At 36.9% G+C, this 20,492-nt stretch overlaps 2 protein-coding genes across 3 annotated transcripts; one reads left to right on the forward strand and one right to left on the reverse strand.

The window, feature by feature from the left end:
• Positions 1-44: 44 nt before the first annotated feature.
• Positions 45-8,208, forward strand: LOC109083207 (AN1-type zinc finger protein 5-like). 2 transcript variants are annotated; one of them, XM_042723877.1, is made up of 6 exons: positions 47-226; positions 4,706-4,864; positions 5,260-5,359; positions 5,505-5,608; positions 6,620-6,751; positions 6,831-8,208. In XM_042723877.1, exons 2-6 carry the CDS (start codon positions 4,708-4,710, stop codon positions 6,977-6,979), a joined length of 642 nt encoding a protein of 213 aa, XP_042579811.1. In that variant the 5' UTR covers positions 47-226; positions 4,706-4,707; the 3' UTR covers positions 6,980-8,208. The 2 variants fall into 2 exon arrangements, with proteins under 2 accessions (XP_042579812.1, XP_042579811.1); XM_042723878.1 differs by lacking the exons at positions 6,620-6,751; positions 6,831-8,208 and adding an exon at positions 6,150-6,338 and having other exon boundaries at positions 45-226.
• A 3,351-nt stretch (positions 8,209-11,559) lies between these two features.
• Positions 11,560-20,224, reverse strand: LOC109083250 (guanine deaminase-like). Its single transcript, XM_042723880.1, has 14 exons — positions 20,001-20,224; positions 19,760-19,848; positions 19,369-19,540; positions 19,143-19,230; positions 18,682-18,787; positions 18,496-18,523; positions 18,249-18,356; positions 14,687-14,794; positions 13,603-13,700; positions 13,445-13,512; positions 13,146-13,292; positions 12,934-13,052; positions 12,693-12,720; positions 11,560-12,602 (listed from the first exon to the last, which is right to left on the reverse strand). Exons 1-14 carry the CDS (start codon positions 20,124-20,126, stop codon positions 12,532-12,534), a joined length of 1,356 nt encoding a protein of 451 aa, XP_042579814.1. The 5' UTR covers positions 20,127-20,224; the 3' UTR covers positions 11,560-12,531.
• Positions 20,225-20,492: the final 268 nt, after the last annotated feature.

Consider the following 20,492-nt stretch of genomic DNA (forward strand, 5'->3'; position numbering starts at 1 on the left):
AATGACCAATGAATGCCTGGCTATCTGCGATGACGCTATCAGTCACGCCCCTTTACTAAAGAAGGAAACAAACAGTGAAAGAGGGGAGAGCTCAGGGGAAGACGGGAGAGGAATTTACTTATTTACATCACCGACAGAACCTCGGGAGGAAGACAAACTCCTTTTCGAAGAGTTCCTGTTCCTTAACCGACATTCATCGACCGATTAGGTTTTAAAAGCCTTCAAGGTAAGCGCTAAAACGTTTATATGTATATGTTTAATTTCATTTAGGCGATAATCGCGAAGGTTTGACGATGTGATCACGGAAAGACTGGCTGACCCCGAAAAAGGGAGCGATTAACGATTACCGATTCAGGACGAGTAGCACACCGTGTTAAACCGCTAGCACGGATCTATAAACGCCAGGGTTATTCGAGGTATCGAGCTTTTTTTGTTCGACGGGTGGGTCCCTAAAAAAACAAAGTGTCCCAAGTTGTCAGCAGCACCTTCATGAACATCACAAGCCCCAGAACGTGACTCGCCTGGCAACAAAAAAATAAAAAAAATAACCGACACAGCCAGTCGCTAACTTTTCTTCACCTTGTACATAAAATTATAAATCGATTTGCGATGTCTGTTCTTATTTCCCTGTTTAATTTTCTGTTTTTTTCAGTAATGGCTTTTGAAACAGACACACAACCCCAACGGTTTATCTTCATTGTGCTGTGGCTTGTTTATTGTTCGACCGTGCCGTATAAATTCAAGGAAATCTCCTTTAGTTGTTCGCGTTTTTGTGCTGTATGTTACTAGTTACTCAGACAAACAGCTGGCTAAGCCAGTTAGCTTTTTTGTTTTAGGCTTGTTCAAAGGACAGATTGTCTGTCTAGGGAGGAAATCCTGGAGCAAAAGGACAAAGAAGGAAGAATTAACAAAGCCAGTGCTGCTCTGTAATCGGATGTGTCATGATATTTTACGTCTTGCTATTTTTGGCGTTTACTCGCCGTTCTGGTTCACTCTGTTCTCTCAAATCCACCCAGTTTATTCATCTGTGAAATTCGACATAAGTAAGCTGACTACCTAGAAAGCCACGCGCTAATGATGCTGTCTAGACAGAAAGCTCGTCTGGTTTTGAGAGAGAGCCACTCTTTTACATCCCGGACACGACTGTACCTTCATGTAGACGGATAAATGACCTGTAATTCTCGCTTGAGTGGTGGTTTGGAGTTGTGCTAACCGCCAGCATCGACTGGCACTAGTTCTGGTATTGATCCGTGGTGTCTGTCAGCTGGTGTCGGTGCCTTGACTCGCATGGTTGAACACGTGAACAGCTTATGTGCCTCTTTTGCCTAAAATGACATATTAGAGATGTAGGCTTAGTGTCTCACCTTTATTACCTCCTGAAATTGCAGATCACGCTTGACTCCCACTCGTTTGGTTAGTCATGGTTAGGTGGGAGAGCTTGTGTCGTGCTGTTTAATGCGTAGACTTTATTTACAGACACAGACAGACGGGTTAGAAGCGAGTTCAGTTTGGATCTGGTTAGGAATAAAAACAGCAGAACTGTTAGTCCGGTGTTCTGAAATATTCGGTGTCTGAGATTTTCGGTGACGCTGGGCGGAGCTTACATGAATATTCACGAGTTTCCTGTTTCGCGTTAAAGCGTCTCTGAAAATATTAGTACGTTGTCACTGAAACATAAACGATTTTCAAAAAGGGTATGTTTTAGCGTAGAATGACATTATGCTTAGTGTATTGTTGTTTTTATTACTATTGTTAATATGCAAAATAATTTAAAGATTGTGATTGTCGTAATGATTTACCTGATGTAGGCTATGCTCCAAATGAGCCTACAACAATTAAGCATTTTTATAATATTAAGAGTCCTTAAAATGTGTCGCTTAATAACTGTTCCAAAATGTATCTGTTGTGCCATAATAAAATGTATGATGATTATTCTGTGTCATTCCTAATCGTTTGCTCAATCATTCAAAAAAATGTTTTTAATAACAAAGCAAAAGATGAATTTTTTTTAATGCACACATGAACTGGAATATAAACATTCTTAATCTCTGTATTTATTTATTTATTTGTCTAAAAAAAATATACATTTAGTAGATAAAATGCACTATATAGTTAAACAAAAATGTACAAATGTCTTTTATACACTTTATTATTGTATTTAATCATATACACATTGTGGTGCACTTGAAAATCATTTTGACTCAAATGTGTATTGGTCAAATTTTGAAATCCACAACCTTGCAGTACTTTAACAATTTTTTTGCTTATTTTCTACAAACTTATAACAATTAAAATGTTTTGTAGTTTAATAGAAAGTGGCTATATCAAAACATACAGTAATTTGTATATTTTCATTTCAAAGATAAAAGTAGATTGCTTTTGCTGAATAAAGACTTCAACTGATTCGGTGTTAAAAGTTTTATTAACCGATGTGGTGAAGACATTACATAAATGACATTTACTACACACCTGTATAAATATAAAATACATGGTCATGTTTTGAGAAAAAAAATAAAAAAATAAACCGGTGAAAGCTACACGAGGATGTAACAACTTGTATATGTGTTCAGGGATAGGCCTACTGATCAACATAAGCAAGCACATGTTATATGACTTCTGTTTTAAGTAAATTATTAAATACATTATTAAAGTAAATTCCTTTATGAACAAGAAATGGCAAACAGAAATTTATGCACCATGAACAAACTCAATGAAATCAGTCTAAATGTTGGGAGAAGAAACATGCTTCCAAATCAATGGGATCATATTGTTTATACCACTGCAGAATAAGCCATTCAAGAATGACCCACATGTTTTTAATATTAGTGGAATATCCACCAACATTAACTTTTTTACAAAACCCTTTATCCATGAAACATGTTTTATTAGGTTGTGCTTGGTTTGATTACCTTTGATTATCTTGATTCCAAAAGTGTGGATTTCAGGAACAAAATGTAGTAAAACTTTAAAACTGGTTAAATAATACAACATTTGTATCAAATACTAGGCTATACAAGTTTTTTTTTTCTTTGCATATGATGTTTAACTATTACACTGATAAAGATCCACCATCCACCGCATCAGATAAAAAAACCAAAAGTTAATTCTGAGAATGTTTACATGTCATCATGTATGTGTGCAATAGTGGCTCATATATAACTTGACAAAAATATAAGTCTCCCCCATTAGAAGAGCTTCTGTAAGCTATAGGAAAAAAATAACAGGCAGAAGTGCAAGTATCAAACTCTGCTGATTTGTAACAGATATATTAATTACAAACAAACAGCTTCTCCACATGAACTGTAGGCTGTCATGCACTTCCATGTGACACCTTTTTTAAGGAGAAAAAAAAAGTTAAATAGTTGTTACTACACGAGAGTCTTTATATCGTTCTTCATTTCTCACCTTACAGTCTTACAATACAGTGAGCAAGTTTGTGCCACCATATGCTACACAACTTCAAATGACATACTTTTAATAGCAAAACAGAGGAATATGAGAAAATATTTAACAGCTACTGGCCCATTTACTTGTAGCGTATTCTAACGATAGGCTGCTTCTGGCAAATCAGTGGCTGTAATCGTTGAGTAAACATTTAAAACAGCAAACAATAACATTTTGTGCACAAACGAACAATTATATTCAACATTTGCTTATCTTCGTTAGAAGCTGAAACGTAATTAACCTACCTTGTTGAACAGTTTTTGTGATCCGGTGAAAACGTACTAATATTATCAGAGACGCTTTAACGCGAAACAGGAAACTCATGAATATTCATGTAAGCTCCGCCCAGCGTCACCGAAAATCTCAGACACCGAATATTTCAGAACTCCGGTCAATCGGTTGACTTGACTGTAATTACTCTGTCCTGATGAGGGCGGTTGAGGAGCTTGTGTCTTATTTTTGGCTGAGATAAAACAAGGACTTTTAATTATAGCGGGGTTTCCGGTGTATCCACGCTTAGAAAAGACTTAGAAAAGTTTAAACCCTTGAGCTGTAAAGGTGCACAAGGTAACTTTTTGCTAATTAAACATTTAACACTTGAAGAAATGAATCACAGTTTTGTGAAATGTCATTGCAATGATGTACGTTTATATAAGATAAAGACAGTTTTATAGAAAAATATATTTTATTCTATGTGGAGCGGGTCTCCCTCATGGGTACCGAAATATTGAGGTCACATGATTATACAGCGTCATTACTAATAATATTATGCATTTTTTTAAGAAACAGTAAGAATTCTTTATTTCTTTATAGAATGTTAATTTAGTATGTTAGTGTTGTTTAGTAGTTTCAACTTGTTTGTTGTTAACTGTCTATATTTTAAGCTAATAGAACTTGATTTGTTAATTTTTTTATTATTATTATAATTTATATAGCAACATTAGCCAGTGCTTTACCAAAAATAAACATAAAAATACATCTAAACAAAAGAATATAATAATGCACACATTATACATACTAATAATAGTTCAATACTGCTTTTTCATGTCCAATACTGATGCCGCAGCCTTGAGTATCTGTCCACAACAGTGCCAATCTGATACCAATAGCTTGGAATATCTATACCTTATTAACTACTGAGTGCACCTTTAAAACAATGACATCCGCTACTCAATGCATGTGCGTGTAAGCCAAACACAATGCTGTCATTGTTAACAAGACCACTCTTGTTCTGTCTCCATTTTCTTTTGTGATATATTAGCAATGGCCCAAGAGACAAACCAGAGTCCCATGCCTATACTATGTACCACAGGCTGTGGTTTCTATGGCAACCCCAGGACCAATGGCATGTGCTCAGTGTGCTATAAGGAGCACCTGAACAGACAGCAAAGCAGCGATCGTAGTCCCATGAGCCCCCTGGGTAAGTCACACTGAAACATTAACCTGTTTGTCTAACCTCCTAGTTAGAGCTCTCTATGGTTACAGACCGCACAAACAATGTAGTTATACTATGGTATAAGAGCTCTCATTCATTGCACCTCTTGGAGACGGTGATATTATAGTTGTTACAGCAATAACAGACCACGGTTACTGCTTGTAAAGCATTTCTGACACATCAGCACCCAGTGATAGCATGTTATTCTAAGCTGTTTTAGAACTTAATCATTTCTTGTTCTTTAGCACAATGTTGGGTCTTCCCTGAGAAGTTGTAAATAAGCTGCACTTGTTGTATATCACAGGCCTTTAGTGTATAGTGTAGCACAGCTGCACCTGTGCACTGTTTGTGATATGTGTCTTTGTGTTCTGTTGGAGCAGCTGGCAGCCCCTCAGCAGAGGCCTCTGCCATACAGAGACTAGAAGCCAGCATAAACAAAGCAGAGCCTTCACCTGCACCCAGCACAGATACCATGAGAGAGTGAGTACTTCATGTGTGTGTTTGTTGTTCAACCTCAGAATGGAAAAGAATGCATTTTACGTTCAGCTGCTTGACATTTGAATAATCTCCTGTGTTTCAAGAAAAGCTGGTGCGCGCTAAAACCCTCACCTGTTTGTTTTTGCAGAAGCATTCCTTCCACCTCCTTACCAGTCACACAACAGATGACGGAAATGAGCATCTCTAGAAAAGAAAAGGCCCTGTCTCCGAAAGCTGAGTCTGCTGAACCAGGTAATTGGAATGAAATATGATCAAATAAATATTAAAGTAGACACACAAAGCTGCTTGTTTAGTCTAAGACAGAATGTTTCAAACTATTTTTATGTCAAGGACCATGAAACATGATGATCCCCTCAAATTCTGAAAAATATAGGCAGAAAAATATAGGCAAAATATATATATTCATGTATAAAGTTGATTTGTGGAAAAAATGGCAATGACAACTAAATTAAATCATAATTTCCAAAATCATTAATTCAATTATAAAAAGCAACAACAAAGCAACTTGTAAATTGTTAAAATATTATCACCAGTCTCTAGAATGCAAAATTAAATAGGAAACTTATTAAACTTGGTGAATAATCATTGTTAAACATATTTCATTAAAGTGTACAACCCTAAATAATTCTGTTAAACAAATGAACAACCAATATTTGTGTATTTGATTGCAGGGGGGATTTTATCATGTGTATGATGGAATCTTTCAAAAATGCCTGTCAAATGTCAATAAACCAACACTGTGCTGTCTAAATATATATTCAAATGTCTGCAGCTACAGCAGTGCGCAAGATGATGAGCAAGATGACGTGCAAGATGAAACAAGATCTGTTTTATTACTTATTATCAATGTTCAAGTATGCAAGGAATGTTTATTTAAAAGTCTACAGTGTGAATGTCAAAGGAAGCATTGTCAAGTTTGTGGTAGTTAGGCTCTGTTTTCTCAGTTCTTCTTTGTACTAAAATGGACTTTACTGCAAGCAGAGCAGAACAGAGTCTTTGGGCCTGCTCCAGTTTTAGTGTGAGCTGTTTAGTGATGACAGTCTTAAGTTCATGCAGTGCTAAGAACTTCGATTTGACAGAAACTGGGACTTTGGGGTTTGTGGCAGAGCCTATTTTAGGGTACAGCCCTACAAAATTGCGACCATACTCAGAAATCGGTCTCAGGCTGCTTTCAGAATCCACCCATGCCACATTGCAACGGTTTCATTTCTAAAAGTTTTTCTCTTTCCATTCTTCCCACAGTCATAACACAGCCCACCTCCTCTTACTCCCCCATCCCTGTGGCTCAGGGCAGCGACGAGGGCAAGAGCCCAGATTCCTCCAAACCTAAGAAAAATAGATGCTTTACCTGCCGTAAAAGGGTCGGTTTAACAGGTGAGACTCATTGATTGGTCATTCTGATATTGGTGTGATATCTGTGATCGGAGGTCTTACGTCTTCTTTGGTTTTACAGGTTTCAACTGTCGATGTGGTAATCTGTTCTGTGGAATTCATCGGTACTCAGACAAGCACAACTGCACGTACGACTACAAGGCGGAAGCCGCTGCTAAGATCCGTAAGGAGAATCCCGTAGTGGTGGCCGATAAGATCCAGAGAATATAAGCTTTACCCTCTTTCTCCGAGAACACTGGTGGATAAAATGGACGACTTGAAAAACGGACTTGTGTTTTTCTATCACCTTAAGAAGAAAACGAGAGAACTGTACCGTCTGAGGCTCATGCATGAACAATCTTGACAGATTTTGGTTTTCTAATAGGTATTAATTTCTTTCCGTTTTGTTTCCTTTTCTCTCTGTGGTCTTTTATGCTTGGTATTCTTGCATATTCTTTTGTTTCCTAAAGCATAGGACACCTTTCAGGAAATTTGAGCTTTTATTATTGTTTTTTGATTTGCCTGTTCCCGCCCTCAAGCAATGGGAGTGGCAGATACTCTGTGCCAAAACGTGGCCGTGTAGTTTCTGAGTAAGTAGTGTTCAGCTTTTGACTTGTGACGCCAGATTTTTAAGAGGTGTGTCAAAGCTCTACTCGATGATGTGTGCAGCATGTATTGATCTGTTAAACTGCAGTTTGTCATTACAGTCTGTTCTAGCAAATCAGTTGGAATGTGAGGCCGCCCAGTCGTTAAAACCATTTATTTAGCATTATTTTAGAATGTGAACTTGCTACTGTGACATCATGTTTTTGAATGAAAGGTTGAGATTCATCAGAAGACGTGGAACAGTTCATCAACTCTTTTCCCACATTCTAGAACCAATAACCTTTAGAGTTAAACCGCATTTTAGAGTGTCAGATGTCTGGGAGTTTTATTTTTTTGTTAATTATTGTGTGACTTTTTGATAAGACTGTAAGGTGGTACAGTCTGTTTCCGTGTGAGCATATTTGTGCGCACTGGGGAAATTTGCGCACAAGACCTTCTTCCTGTTGTCGAAGCGAGATGAGCTAACTCTACTTAGACAGCGCATTCATAACACCGCAATAGTGTACACATAAATCAGACCTGAGTCTGTGAAACATTGCTCTTCTTGTTTGTTTTAAAATGCACCTACAATGCACCTGTCATTTTTGTGTGTCGGCATTAATGTAAGCGAGTCCGAGTGCATGTATTGTGTATACAAACGTCTTTTCTTCTGTAAGGAGTGAGGTTTCCTTATAAAAAAAAAAAAAAGATGTATCTGTTGAGAGTATGTATCTGTTTGATTTCAGCCTTTAGTTATATGCAAATTTGTATGGAAAAAAAACTCCTTACTATGTTCATATTTATGTATTGCATTTAATCCTTTTACCTGGCATTAAAGAAAAAAGTATTGTAAATAAAAATATACAGAGAAAATATATAGTCATGCTGTTCTGTTGTCATTTTGGGGAAAATTCCAGAATAATATACAGAATAATTCCAGATAATGGTTTTCAAGTGAGTAGTTTCCAGGCATTTTTTTTTCTACTGAATAACACGTGGAAGAAAACCCAAATTGTAGATTCCCTGACAGCCGAAGGATTTTTCAGATGGTGCTTGTTTCGCACACCTGTCCCGCCTGCTGACGCCAAGACATCCTGTTTTCACGACAGCTGTCCTTACAACCTTTAGCACTTCTGTACTCACAACCAAAGCAGATTTGACAATCCTGCCTGACCTAGTAACAGCTGGAGAGGTGTGTGTCAACAGCTGGTGTGAACCCTCAATGTCACCCTCAATCAAACATGGAGGATATTCACATATACTTTTACTGTCTTGTCTTCAAAGTACATCTCTGTCCCTTAAAGGAAAATCTTTTGGTCCAGTCATTGGGTGTTATTGTCATACTGTGACTAGTCGGCGTCTGTGGCTCGCTCTCTGTATCTGTAGAGAGGGGGCTGGGCGTTAAGCCGGTCTGGGTGGATGACATCACAGTGACGGGTGGTGACAGATGTTGAGGGCAGATGCCTACGCCACAGTGTGGAGACATGCATCATGGGGAGGGGCTAACTAAGGATACAAAGAGATGTACTGAGGCACAGTGTGGCTTAGGACTCTGTATCGTGAGTGAAAGTAAATGACCTGCAGGACGTAGGAATTGTTCAGCGGGGAAACAGATGGGTTCTCACACAGAGTTCCGCGTGTTCTTCCCACGTTAATTCTTGTGCCAGTCAGAGGCTGTAAATTCAGTCGTGAGTTTAGCTGAGGAGAAGAGGGCAAGGCTCAGAACCACGAGACAGATTAGTTTCATATTAAAGCAATTATGCAGCTAGCGCTGGGAGGAATGTAACGTGAACGTGCATCATGGTCATAACAAGAAAAATTTAGGTTTTGGTAAAAGTCTGGAATAGTGGAAAAGGGAAGGAAATGTACTAAGTATTTATTTTTCTAAATAGTTTTAAATAATTTATATCAGAGTTTACTAAACTGGGGGGTGTTGAAAAGCTTTAAACTGACTAATAATTCATGCAATTAAAAATTTTAATTAAATTTAAAAAATGTTTACCTCTATGTCATGTGACCACTAACAGATATCAGAGAATCGTGAACATATGAATGAAAGGTTAAATTATTTAAATATTTACTTAAAATCTCTCTACTTCAAGAAAATATTTTAGGCTAAAAGGAGTTCAGATGACAAAAAAATTAATAAAAGTTTAGGAATCCCTGATTTAAATGGTCCTGTAAATGTCAATGACAAATTAAAAAATATTTTAAGGAATAAAAATATAGCAAATATTACAAAACATGTCATCAACAATTACAAATAAATGAAAAGGGATATTGATGGCTAGTAAAAAAATGCAAAAAGTGATTTTCTTAGTATTTTTGTCTTGTTTTCCAGTATAAATATCTAAACATTCTTAAATCAACAAACATTTGTGAAGAAAAATGGCATGATATTAAGTCTTGCTTTCTGGAAAAATGTATCAAATGTTTATGCTTAACCCCTTAACTGTCACCCCCCATTTTTTAAAATAGGCATTAAAGTGCACTATCCAAACTTAAATTGTTGTATTTTATGAACACTTTGGAATATAGACCTTAGATATAAGGTTGGTCTCTTTTTAAAGAAGAAAATTAGCAGATTTTGGCAAAAGTGGAATTTTTTCTAACTAGATTATGGCGGATGGTTAGTGAGTTCAGCCTGTGAACTCACACAATCTCTCTCAACCTAACAATACCACGCACAAGTAAACACTCTAATCCGACACAATTCTCACTTCACAGGAAACTCCAAACTTAAATGCTCTCTCTTTCTGAACCCCTGCTGTTCCCTGCTGTTTTGCTGTGTACCGACCGAGTTTTTGCTCCTTGAGGCGTAGTCAGGACGATGGTAATCAGTTAAAAGTACAGAGTAAAACCACCCTTTAATTTCTGAGTCTGGGTGTGGCTGACAACGCTGCTTGTGTTCCTCAGGGTAGATCACACAGGAAGTTCATTCAGCCAGACGGTCAGATTACATGAAGAGAGATGATTATGACAGATATGGAAACATCTTTGACTCACTGAGTCAATCAGCTTCATACACAATATTAAACTATTTTATGGCCAAAAGTCAGTTTTTTTTTTATGCCATTTCAGTAAAGTTGTGTTATTAAAGTGCTTATATATGCCTGTCTGTCACAACTATTTAATGTACATTGTGTGGTCTAGCCAGGAAACTCCCATCCAGACAGATCCAGCTCTGACTGATTCAGCACTTCTGTAACAGAGAGAGGCGGAAGGAAGAGGGCGGGGCTTTAGATGGGGACTATGACGTCACTGCATATGACACAGGCTCGCCTCATTCTTCATTCACATGCTCCCACCGCGTCTGCGTGCGAAGCCCCGCCCCCTCACATGCGCTTTACTCATGCCTCCGTCTCATTCTCTGTCTCTCTCCCATCTGTGTGCCTCTTTGTCTTTCACTCCCATGTTTATACACTCTCCCTCACTTCTGCTTCTCTCTCGCTCTGGGACACTCACTTTATGTTATTTGCTAGATGTCTGTGGTTCAAGCCCTTGGCCAAAAGCCAAAATATCTTCATGGAACATGATTTTGGGCAAAAAAGAAAAATCAATCATTTTGACCATACAATGTACTACTTATGACTGGTTTTGTTTTGTGGTCACATATGTCCCTTACATTTTCTTCTGTGAAAGCAGTTGTTTAAGTTTGTAAACATTTCTGTAAATGACATCTAAATATATACGATATAATATATATATGAAGATTCATCATGATGAAGTAGTCATTATGAAAGCAAGATTTGCTTGCTGAGCAATGTGTTTAGATATTATTTTTCCAAACACACAGGACAGACCTGACTGACCGAGAGTTCAGAACTGGAATGTTGGCATTGTGGTGCAACAAAGTTCAGCTGAAAAAGACACAAACGTGCATGGCAGAAAATAATATTGTGTATAAAAATGTTTCAATGTTTGATCATTAAAAATCAGCATAATTTACAATACTAACAGAAAATGATATAAAATCATGTTTACTGATATTTGAATATAAAATCTGACTCAAATATGAGCATACTGTGAAAAAATTAGTCAAATTTGACTCATACCCACTAAAGCACATCGTATTTTTTTCTTTGCTCATATCAATCGCTGCAGAGGAGTTAGAGCTGCGGTGTAAAACACAGTCTCTTAGCGCCTCCATGTGGTTATCAAATAATTTTTAATAATTAATCAACAGATAAACAAACTTTTCAAAATAATTTTAAAATGTATATGAATAATGGAAAGTGCATATTTATTTATGTAATTTTACCGCAATACACAGTCTCTTAGCGCCTCCATGTGGTTATCAAATAATTTTTAACAATTAATCAACAGATAAACAAACTTTTCAAAATAATTTTAAAATGTATATGAATAATGGAAAGTGCATATTTATTTATGTAATTTTACCGCAATACATTTCTAGTACTGTTGTAAAAAAAAAAAAAACACTATTTTTGAATTTTCTAAATTACACATAGTCTCTTAACTCCATGTTTACAAATTACTGAATAATTAAAAAATGCTGTTTACAATCATTTTTGATGTAAAGCATGTCATACAGCAAGACAATGCTGTCATTGCTTGAAATGATGACCACTCAATTTCAGTTCAAATACATTACATTGTAAGCACTGTACGTAGGGCATGAAGCAAATGTAATCAAAAGCACTGTTCCTACTTGAGAACTGTTATAAACAGTGAAAGGACAGGTGAGACAGACAGCTAAGAGCTTCTGATGAGAGCTGTGTGCATGAGAGTGTCACAAATACTTGTTTTTGCAGTGTATTATCATTAATCAGTGATAATACAAGCAATCAATAAATAAATATACCTAAATAACATACATTTAAAAAAGGGGGACAATAACATAAAGCACTTTTATTGTCAATTTGTCATTGATAAAAATAAAATATATTCTGTCACATTTTTTCCATAATCAACACGACTAGTAAATAGAAGACTACAATTTAATACAAATTAAAGAAAATCTATTTAATTATTGGGCAAATCTTTAAATCATGCGGTAAAATTTAAATAAAAAATATTTCCTTAATAAAGACATTTAACAATTTGTTGACTAAATAATATACAGCTATAAAAAGATGCCGTTCTTTAAAGAAACAAAAAACAAACAAACAAACAAACCAAAAAAAACACTTCTACTAAACAGATGTGTTATATTTCTGGTAAAAACAACTAGAGAGTTATTTTGTATCTGGAAATGGAACCACTTGTCTTCCAGCCACGTAGACTTCAGTAATATTTCGATCATCACCTTTCAGAGCAAAAATGGATTTAGATAAGACAAGAATATCTGAATTAAAGGGATATTTTAAGCATTTCAATATTTTTTAAACCAACTTACCTAAGTTTAAAAACTTCTCTAAAATGACCTGTATGGGGAAAAAAAGCACATTAAATGGGGCGTTCTTTATAATTTGTACACATTAAAGAATTTGTAATGTATGCAAAGGATATTCATTGATATTGATTGTTTTTGGAACAAGATCAGTGTGTTTGCATATGACCACACAATAAAAAACATTTAACCAGTTGATGTTTTCTCAGTATGAGGGCAGAAAAGGTCAGTAGAAGATCTGTCGAACCTTGGGGCATTCACCAGGAAACAAATCGATCGGTCCATCAGGAACGCAAACATTCACTCGCAGGGCATCAAACTCCTTGCCTACCACAAAGTTGCCGATCTGATCATCCAGTGAGAGGGCTGTAGGGAGTGTGGAGAACAACCAGGCATGTTTAGAAAGTGTTCTTTGCTAGTATTAAATAACATGTTTGTCGATGAGAGCTGGAAACTTACCTTCGCTGCCTCCAAGTGTAGCCAATCTGAAAACCTCCTCAAAGCTCAGGGTCTTATGCTGAGGGTCCTGGATGGTCAGGGCTTTTGATGTGTCGATGGTTCTTCTCATAGCATCTAGCATGGATGGGGAGTAGCCTCCTGCTACATCTATAGAAGGCACAGACAAAACCATAAAATGCAGAATACTGGACCTGACATGAAATTGGCAACTGACATGTATAGCTTATTATATTTAAAGCTTTCACTAAGAAAGAATTTTACCACTATAATGCACAAAATGGCCTGGCAAACAGCCTTACCTGTCCCCAAACCCAATTTCACTTTGTGGTTCAAGACATTGCGTACATTTAGCATCCCACTGCAAATCCTGGGATGGTAAAAGAGACAATAAATGCATTAGAATATATTAAAGTGATCTGGAAATGAATAATAATAGTAAAAGGCTTGAGGTGCTTACGAGATGTTACTGTTAGGACAGTGAGAGATTGCAGATCCTGTTTCACGAAAGATCTCCAGTTCTTCGTCAGTTAGGTGACAGCCATGGGCCATTACAGTCTGCAAAAGTCATTTACATAATTTAATTCCAAACCAATTTCAATTCTCAAACCTAAACTTTTACGCAAAGGTTTAATTTAACAACTGGAACTGTTTTAAAAGGGTGCTTTATAATCAAAATAACTTTTCCATACATTTCAGAATAGCAATGAATTGAAGCCAGTTCATTGAAAATTAAACTCAGTTATCCAAAACCTAAAACTGAAATAATCTGATTTGGTTAAAATCCTCAAAGTCAGAAATAATCAGAAAGTGCACTTGGTCCCAGATCAGTGAGGAAGAGTGTCAGCTCTTCAGAGCAGGGAGTTTGTATGCTTAAACAAATGACAATGCACTCCAGTGTACTGAACTCTTGATCATAAACTCATATTACAAAGCACATGATTCAGAACCCCTCATGCAAGCCCTTCAAATCCACAGGGCTAATGACAACAAACCAAAATACTTAAAAAAGAAACCTTCAATAAAAACATATTGGTTCATCAAATATGTGCAGTTTTATATTAATTTATTTTGTGTATATATCTTTTTAATAAACTCACAGAACTGTATATTGGCCAACAACTGCATATATTTTAAAGACTCAGTAAACCCATTTTACACCAGGAGCTTCTCCCTATTTATTCTTAAGGGCAAAGGTGGTTTAAAAAATTACTACACCTTTTAAAAAGATAAAAATAATAATAAATGCAAGTAACAATTTCATACACCCCATTACAGATGCATAGTACCTTAGAGTAAAGCAGTTTTCCAATAACCACTGTAATAGAAGACTGACATTTGTTTATGTAATGCATAGACTTCAGACTTTCACATTTGGACTCTGTTGCAACACAATTCAGAAAATAAAATCTACAAAATTACACAATGAATCAGTAACAAATGTGTCTATGTAGAACAATATATACAAAGTAATATATTAGATAAAAAAAAATATATTTCACCAGGTCTTTACAGTATAATGACAATCACTGAATACCACTCACCTTATCTGTAAGCAGGTTGTGCTTGAGGTAAACGTCAGTGTAGGATTTGCAGTCTGGGAACAATGTCTTCACAAGCTCCACTTCCTCTTTGTTCTCACTGATGTGACTCTATAGGTTTAATGATTGCAGAAAAACAGGTGTTAATCATTTTACTTAGTGTCTATTAGTGTTTATCTTATTATTTACAGCATCTGAACTGCTATTAGTTTAGAATGTCAGTTTATAATATTTACCCCATTTATTTATAATATTAATATTATTTATAATATTAATATTATAATATTAATATTGCTTCCGGCTTTGCTACCGTTCGGACGTTCAAGCTTACTGCTCTGTGCTTTGCTTCTTATTTCTGTACTTTTCTCAGATTTTTTTAAGATTTTTACTTCAGCAGATCAGCACAGTGCTCAAACAACAGATTTTTGGCACAAACACTAAAACTAAAAACTATACTATACTACAATTATACTACAAAAAGAAGACTTTGCCTCCCACTGCCAGCAGCTTACATTCCGGAGACGGGAAAACAACTGACTACATTCAGACAGAAGAGAGAGAAAATGCGTCCTGTTGAATATACTTGTTGCATGAACTGCTGCAAACTTCTACAAAGGATTGTGGTTCTTGAAACAAAGTTACTTGCTGGACTTCCAAAACAGGCGGAACACTCAGCAGACCGTCGTCATGGACCCTCTCAGCATACAGCCGGTGAGTCCCATGAATCTTCTGAATCTCAACAGTTTTATACCAAGTGTAGAGGAACAAGCCGAAACTGATCGCCACACTAATCGATGGCACAAACAGGGAGCGAGACCCAAAGGAACACGAGACATCAGATTGTCATGAGTTTCTCGTATTGCTGCTGTAGCATCCTCTACCCCAGATTCGACTATGACAAGGCTTGTGAATACTGGTATTCTGCCACCCCCTTTACATCTTGAGAACAGATTTGAAGCATTAATGAATATGGGGGGGGGGAAACCCAATTGTGATTATACATGTATCGGATCCTTAGGAAGGACTTCAGTGAACTCTTTGAAACACTTCGAAGACTCAAAGTTCAGTCGTTCATCAGTGGACCACTTCCAGCAAGAGGAACAATATGTTTTCATGGTTGCTTGGGCTGAACACATGGCTACAAAGATCTTGCAATATAAAAGGAGTGAATTTCATCGATAACTTCAATCTGTTCTGGGGCCATAGACAACTGTTTAAACCGGATGGCCTCCACCCTAACAAACTTGGAGCTAGAGTGCTTAAGGACAATATCTACTTCTCCTTACGCCATCCTTCAGCAGAGTATGTCAGTTCATTCAGCACACACACACCAGGTCTGAGTCATCATGTGGTTGACATATCCCACAAGGACACTGATAACACCATCCAGCCACAACAAGCACTGCTGATGGACACTATCCCGGCTGAGCCCTGCCCACAGAGCTCCTCACAGACAGACTGTGATGTATCAAAACAGATACAAGACTCAGCACCCAAGGACGACCTTCTGGAAAACAGCCAGGGAAGCCAGGGAAGCCAGGACAAACATATCACAGTCACTGGAAAACCCCAGAGACACAGCCCCTCTCACCAGACACATTATCCCTCTCTCCAGCATCTCCACTTCTGTGCTTCTCACAGAAAATGGAGGAATTGGTGTATGCTGGGACTAAACTCTCTCTCTCACCCCCAACCACCAAAGCCTGTGGGCCCTGCTCCTGTGAGAGCTCTCCGACCGCTGCCACAACGCCAGGGCCCAAACCCTCCATCTGCTGTAGGTGAACCAAAAACAACTGATAGCAGCTCTCAGTGATATGTGTCGGGTCCCCGCCATAATAGCAGCAACATTCACAAATGTTTACAGAACAAGCGGGAACCCAGTGTGCCTGTAGCTTTCTCTATTTCAGTTTTATCACGTGATAGAAAGTCTAAGGTCTTTTCAAGCTCAAGGGCAAACTCATCTAATCTGCGGCCTATAATGCATCAAACTAAGATTGATGTAAAGACACAAAGTACTGCCATCAAGTTAGCATTTTTAAACATTCACTCACTAAAAAATAAATCATTTCTAATCAATGACTTTATAACCACAAACAATCTGGATTTTATGTTTCTAAATGAAACATGGCTAGAAGACAGCTGCAGTGCAACAGTCCTCAATTAAGCAGCCCCTTCTAACTTTACAGAGTGTCTGCAGGACTGAAAGTGAAGGAGGTGTAGCTGCTCTATTTAAAGATGTCTATCAATGCAAGCAAATGTCATTTGGTCAGTACTTGTCTTTTGAATATCTAGGGATTGTGCTGAAAGGTGAAGTTATTGCATTTGGAAACAAAGATGAAGTTTTCAAGGTGAATGCGTAGCTTGACTCAAGGGGACAAACAACTAAAAATCAAGTCAGGAATCTTGGTGTGATTCTGGAGACAGACCTTAGTTTCAGTAGTCATGTCAAAGCAGTAACTAAATCAGCATACTATCATCTAAAAAAACATTGCAAGAATTAGATGTTTTTTTTCCAGTGGAGACTTAGAGAAACTTGTTCATGCCTTTATCACCAGCAGGGTGGACTACTGTAATGGTCTCCTCACCGGCCTTCCCAGAAAGACAATTAGACAGCTGCAGCTCATCCAGAACGCTGCTGCCAGGATTCTGACTAGAACCAGAAAATCTGAGCATATCACACCAGTCCTCAGGTCCTTACACTGGCTTCCAGTTACATTTAGGATTGATTTTAAAGTACTTTTACTCGTTTATAAATCACTCAATGACCTAGGACCAAAATATATTGCAGATATGTTCACTGAATATAAACCTAACAGACCACTCAGATCATTAGGATCGAGTCAGTTAGAAATACCAAGGGTTCACACAAAACAAGGAGAGTCCGCCTTTAGTTACTATGCCGCCCGCAGTTGGAATCAGCTTCCAGAAGAGATCAGATGTGCTAAAACATTAGTCACATTTAAATCTAGACTCAAAACTCATCTGTTTAGCTGTGCATTTGTTGAATGAGCATTGTGCGATGTCCGAATTGATTGCACTGTATTTTACATATTCACTGTATTCTATGTAAAAATCATTTTCTTTTATTAACTGTTTTAAATTCATTTTAAATAAGTCAATTTTTAAATCATTTCCAATGTTTTAAAATTGCTTGTTTTCTGTTTTTAAAATTGCTTGTTTTATTTTTGTTATTATTTTTCATCATGATTATTTTACCTTCTTTTATGTAAAGCACTTTGAATTACCATTGTGTACGAAATGTGCTATATAAATAAACTTGCCTTGCCTACAGTTACAGTTTATATATTGCACAGAATCTCTATTATAAATGCTGATAGAGCATGGAGTACATAAAGCTAACCACACCCATCATTCACCTCATTATCACCTTTTACAAGAATTATGAGCATAACACCATAAGGGTATGTGTCAATCATCATACCATGTTTCAAACTTCTACCATGTGAACAATGCCCTAATCCACTTCAGTGTTAATTGTATGTTCTTTAACCTTTGTAAATCACTGTTTATCAAGTAGATGTTAATGTGTGAAAGGAGGACAAACCTGAATGTGAAGCTTGTTGTTATTGGCGATCTCACCTAATTCACTGAGCAGTGAGGAGGAACAGGACGGGGCGAATCGAGGAGTGACCACAGGCTTAACATTCGGGTACTAAAACAGTCAGATAATATATTTTTATTTTCAAATTTACAGAGCCTGAAATCATTTATGCACAACTACTTACTGTGACACCGACTCTGACTAGAGTTACATAATAAATCAAATGAATGAGAATGAACCCATTATTTACCTCCTTTTTTAGAAGCTCTTTGATGAAACTGCAAAAAAACAAGAGGATGTCTTAACTCTTCAAGTTAATTTGATCAGACTGGGGTTTAGATTATGTTTATAACCAAAATTCTGTCATTTTGAACATTGTACATGAGGTTACTAACACTATTGGGTCAGTACAGTCACACAGTCCTCCAAAACTCACCGATCTGTCTCCTCTTTACATTCGCTTGGACTTTCTTTGTACTGTGGAACTGCAGAATTGCAGTCCATGCAAACTTTACCCACTAAAGCTCTTTGTCCAAAGCTATCTAGTGGAAAAGATGGAAAATGTTGTATATCAAAATCTAAAGTCAATGATTGATTTATTATCTTGTGAGATAATGATACAGTAAAATAGTGGACATTGGATTTTAAAGTAATATTAAAGTTGAGACATAACAAGTTATAACAGGTCACAGGGCACCTCTTCTTACATAATATGAAAAAGCAAACATAGATGCAGTTACTTAACAGACTGTCAGGAACAAGAATGAAGACAAGATAGGACAAAACAAGACAAATTCCAAAGGTTAGAGAAAGGATGTGTTTGTGTTTGCCATAACAGACACAGTCACAGGAGACATTCATTCAACATGTGTGTATCCTTGGTTGCGTGTGTTTTACCTGCAAGCTCTCCAAGGAGAAGAGAGGCATCAGTGTGTATAGTGGCAAAATAACAGGCAGTCGTGGTGCCGTTCTTTAATGTTCTTCTCTACAATGCCAAACAATCAACAAAAAGGTTCAAACGAAATTTGCAACATGCATTCTACATCCATATCAGTTCCATCAATTTAGGAGCTATTCTTTATATTTATTATAGTTTCTATTTAATCCATTTCAATGAGCTTACCACAACTTTAGTGTAGACATTATTGGCAAAATCCAAGTCTTTATACTTGGCTTCCACAGGAAAAGTGTAAGTGTTGAGCCACTCCAGCAGAGGAAGGTCTAAGGCAGTTCCAGTATAGCTATACTGAGACGCATGGATGTGTGTATCAACCATTCCGGGCATAAGAAACTCACTGTGGAGCCAAAGTAAAAATTAGCATTGACACTGCAAAAAGATTTCAAGTTTGAACATGCTCATTATTACACAATTTAACCACAAAGCTGGTTTACACAAAGGTTCTTGCTCTATTTTGTTACCTGCTGAGTGGTTGTTCTGAATGCAAAACCAGTATGCAGTTCTTACATATGTTAGACAACAGAATATATGCAATTAATTTAGATGATGTACTTACTATTGCCCAAGCTGTTTTATGTCTGAAGTTTCAAAGCCCCATATTTCTGAAAGACTAACCACATCTTGATGATTTTCAATAAATGCAATCTGCTCAAAAAGAAGGGAAAAAATAGCATTATGGCAATGGCAAATGACATAATTTATTATATCCAGTATAATACATTATGCGGTTAGGACATTTATCTTCGAAAGTAAATCAAAAAGAGATGACACAAATTGTAATTAAGTATTAAACAAACCTTGCCCTTATCGTCGACTCCTAAGACACAATTCTGCAGTATTTCCACCGCGGCTCGTAGTGTGGAGTGCACAAATGTTCCACTGAAGACGTGCGCAATGCGCGCGGTTTTGTCGTTCCGATTCATTATTGGTACAGATCTTCAAATGTCATTTCAAATGAATTCTCTGAACTTTTATATACGACACGAGGCATTGCAGAATTCATGGGAGGTGGATATTGCAAACCGGTAATCATTACAGCAGATCTAAGCGCGTCATAGCGTACATCCAATCAAACTCTCATGCGCCATTGGGACGTTCTGTAATTAATGACAGCACACCACCGCCCGTTTTCTTTATTACTCGCTAATACAAATAATAGGCTAATAATAATAATAATAATAATCATAATAATAATAATGATAATAATAATAATAATAAGAAGAAGAAGAAGAAGAAATACAAATAAGAAAAAAATTAACGTTTTCTAGTGTATATCATTAGTTCAGTAT

The sequence above is a fragment of the Cyprinus carpio genome, chromosome B5 (genome assembly GCF_018340385.1).
Source record: "Cyprinus carpio isolate SPL01 chromosome B5, ASM1834038v1, whole genome shotgun sequence".
In the NCBI taxonomy this organism is placed as follows: Eukaryota; Metazoa; Chordata; class Actinopteri; order Cypriniformes; family Cyprinidae; genus Cyprinus; species Cyprinus carpio.

Coding starts and splice junctions, on each gene's coding strand:
- LOC109083207 (XM_042723877.1), top strand. CDS start 4,708: ATGGCCCAAGAGACAAACCAGAGTCCCATGCCTATACTATGTACCACA. Junction 4,865..5,259: donor TAGTCCCATGAGCCCCCTGG/GTAAGTCACACT, acceptor CTGTTGGAGCAG/CTGGCAGCCCCTCAGCAGAG. Junction 6,752..6,830: donor TAAAAGGGTCGGTTTAACAG/GTGAGACTCATT, acceptor TTGGTTTTACAG/GTTTCAACTGTCGATGTGGT.
- LOC109083250 (XM_042723880.1), bottom strand. CDS start 20,126: ATGAATCGGAACGACAAAACCGCGCGCATTGCGCACGTCTTCAGTGGA. Junction 19,231..19,368: donor ATGTCTACACTAAAGTTGTG/GTAAGCTCATTG, acceptor TTGGCATTGTAG/AGAAGAACATTAAAGAACGG. Junction 13,293..13,444: donor GAAATTGGGTTTGGGGACAG/GTAAGGCTGTTT, acceptor TGCCTTCTATAG/ATGTAGCAGGAGGCTACTCC.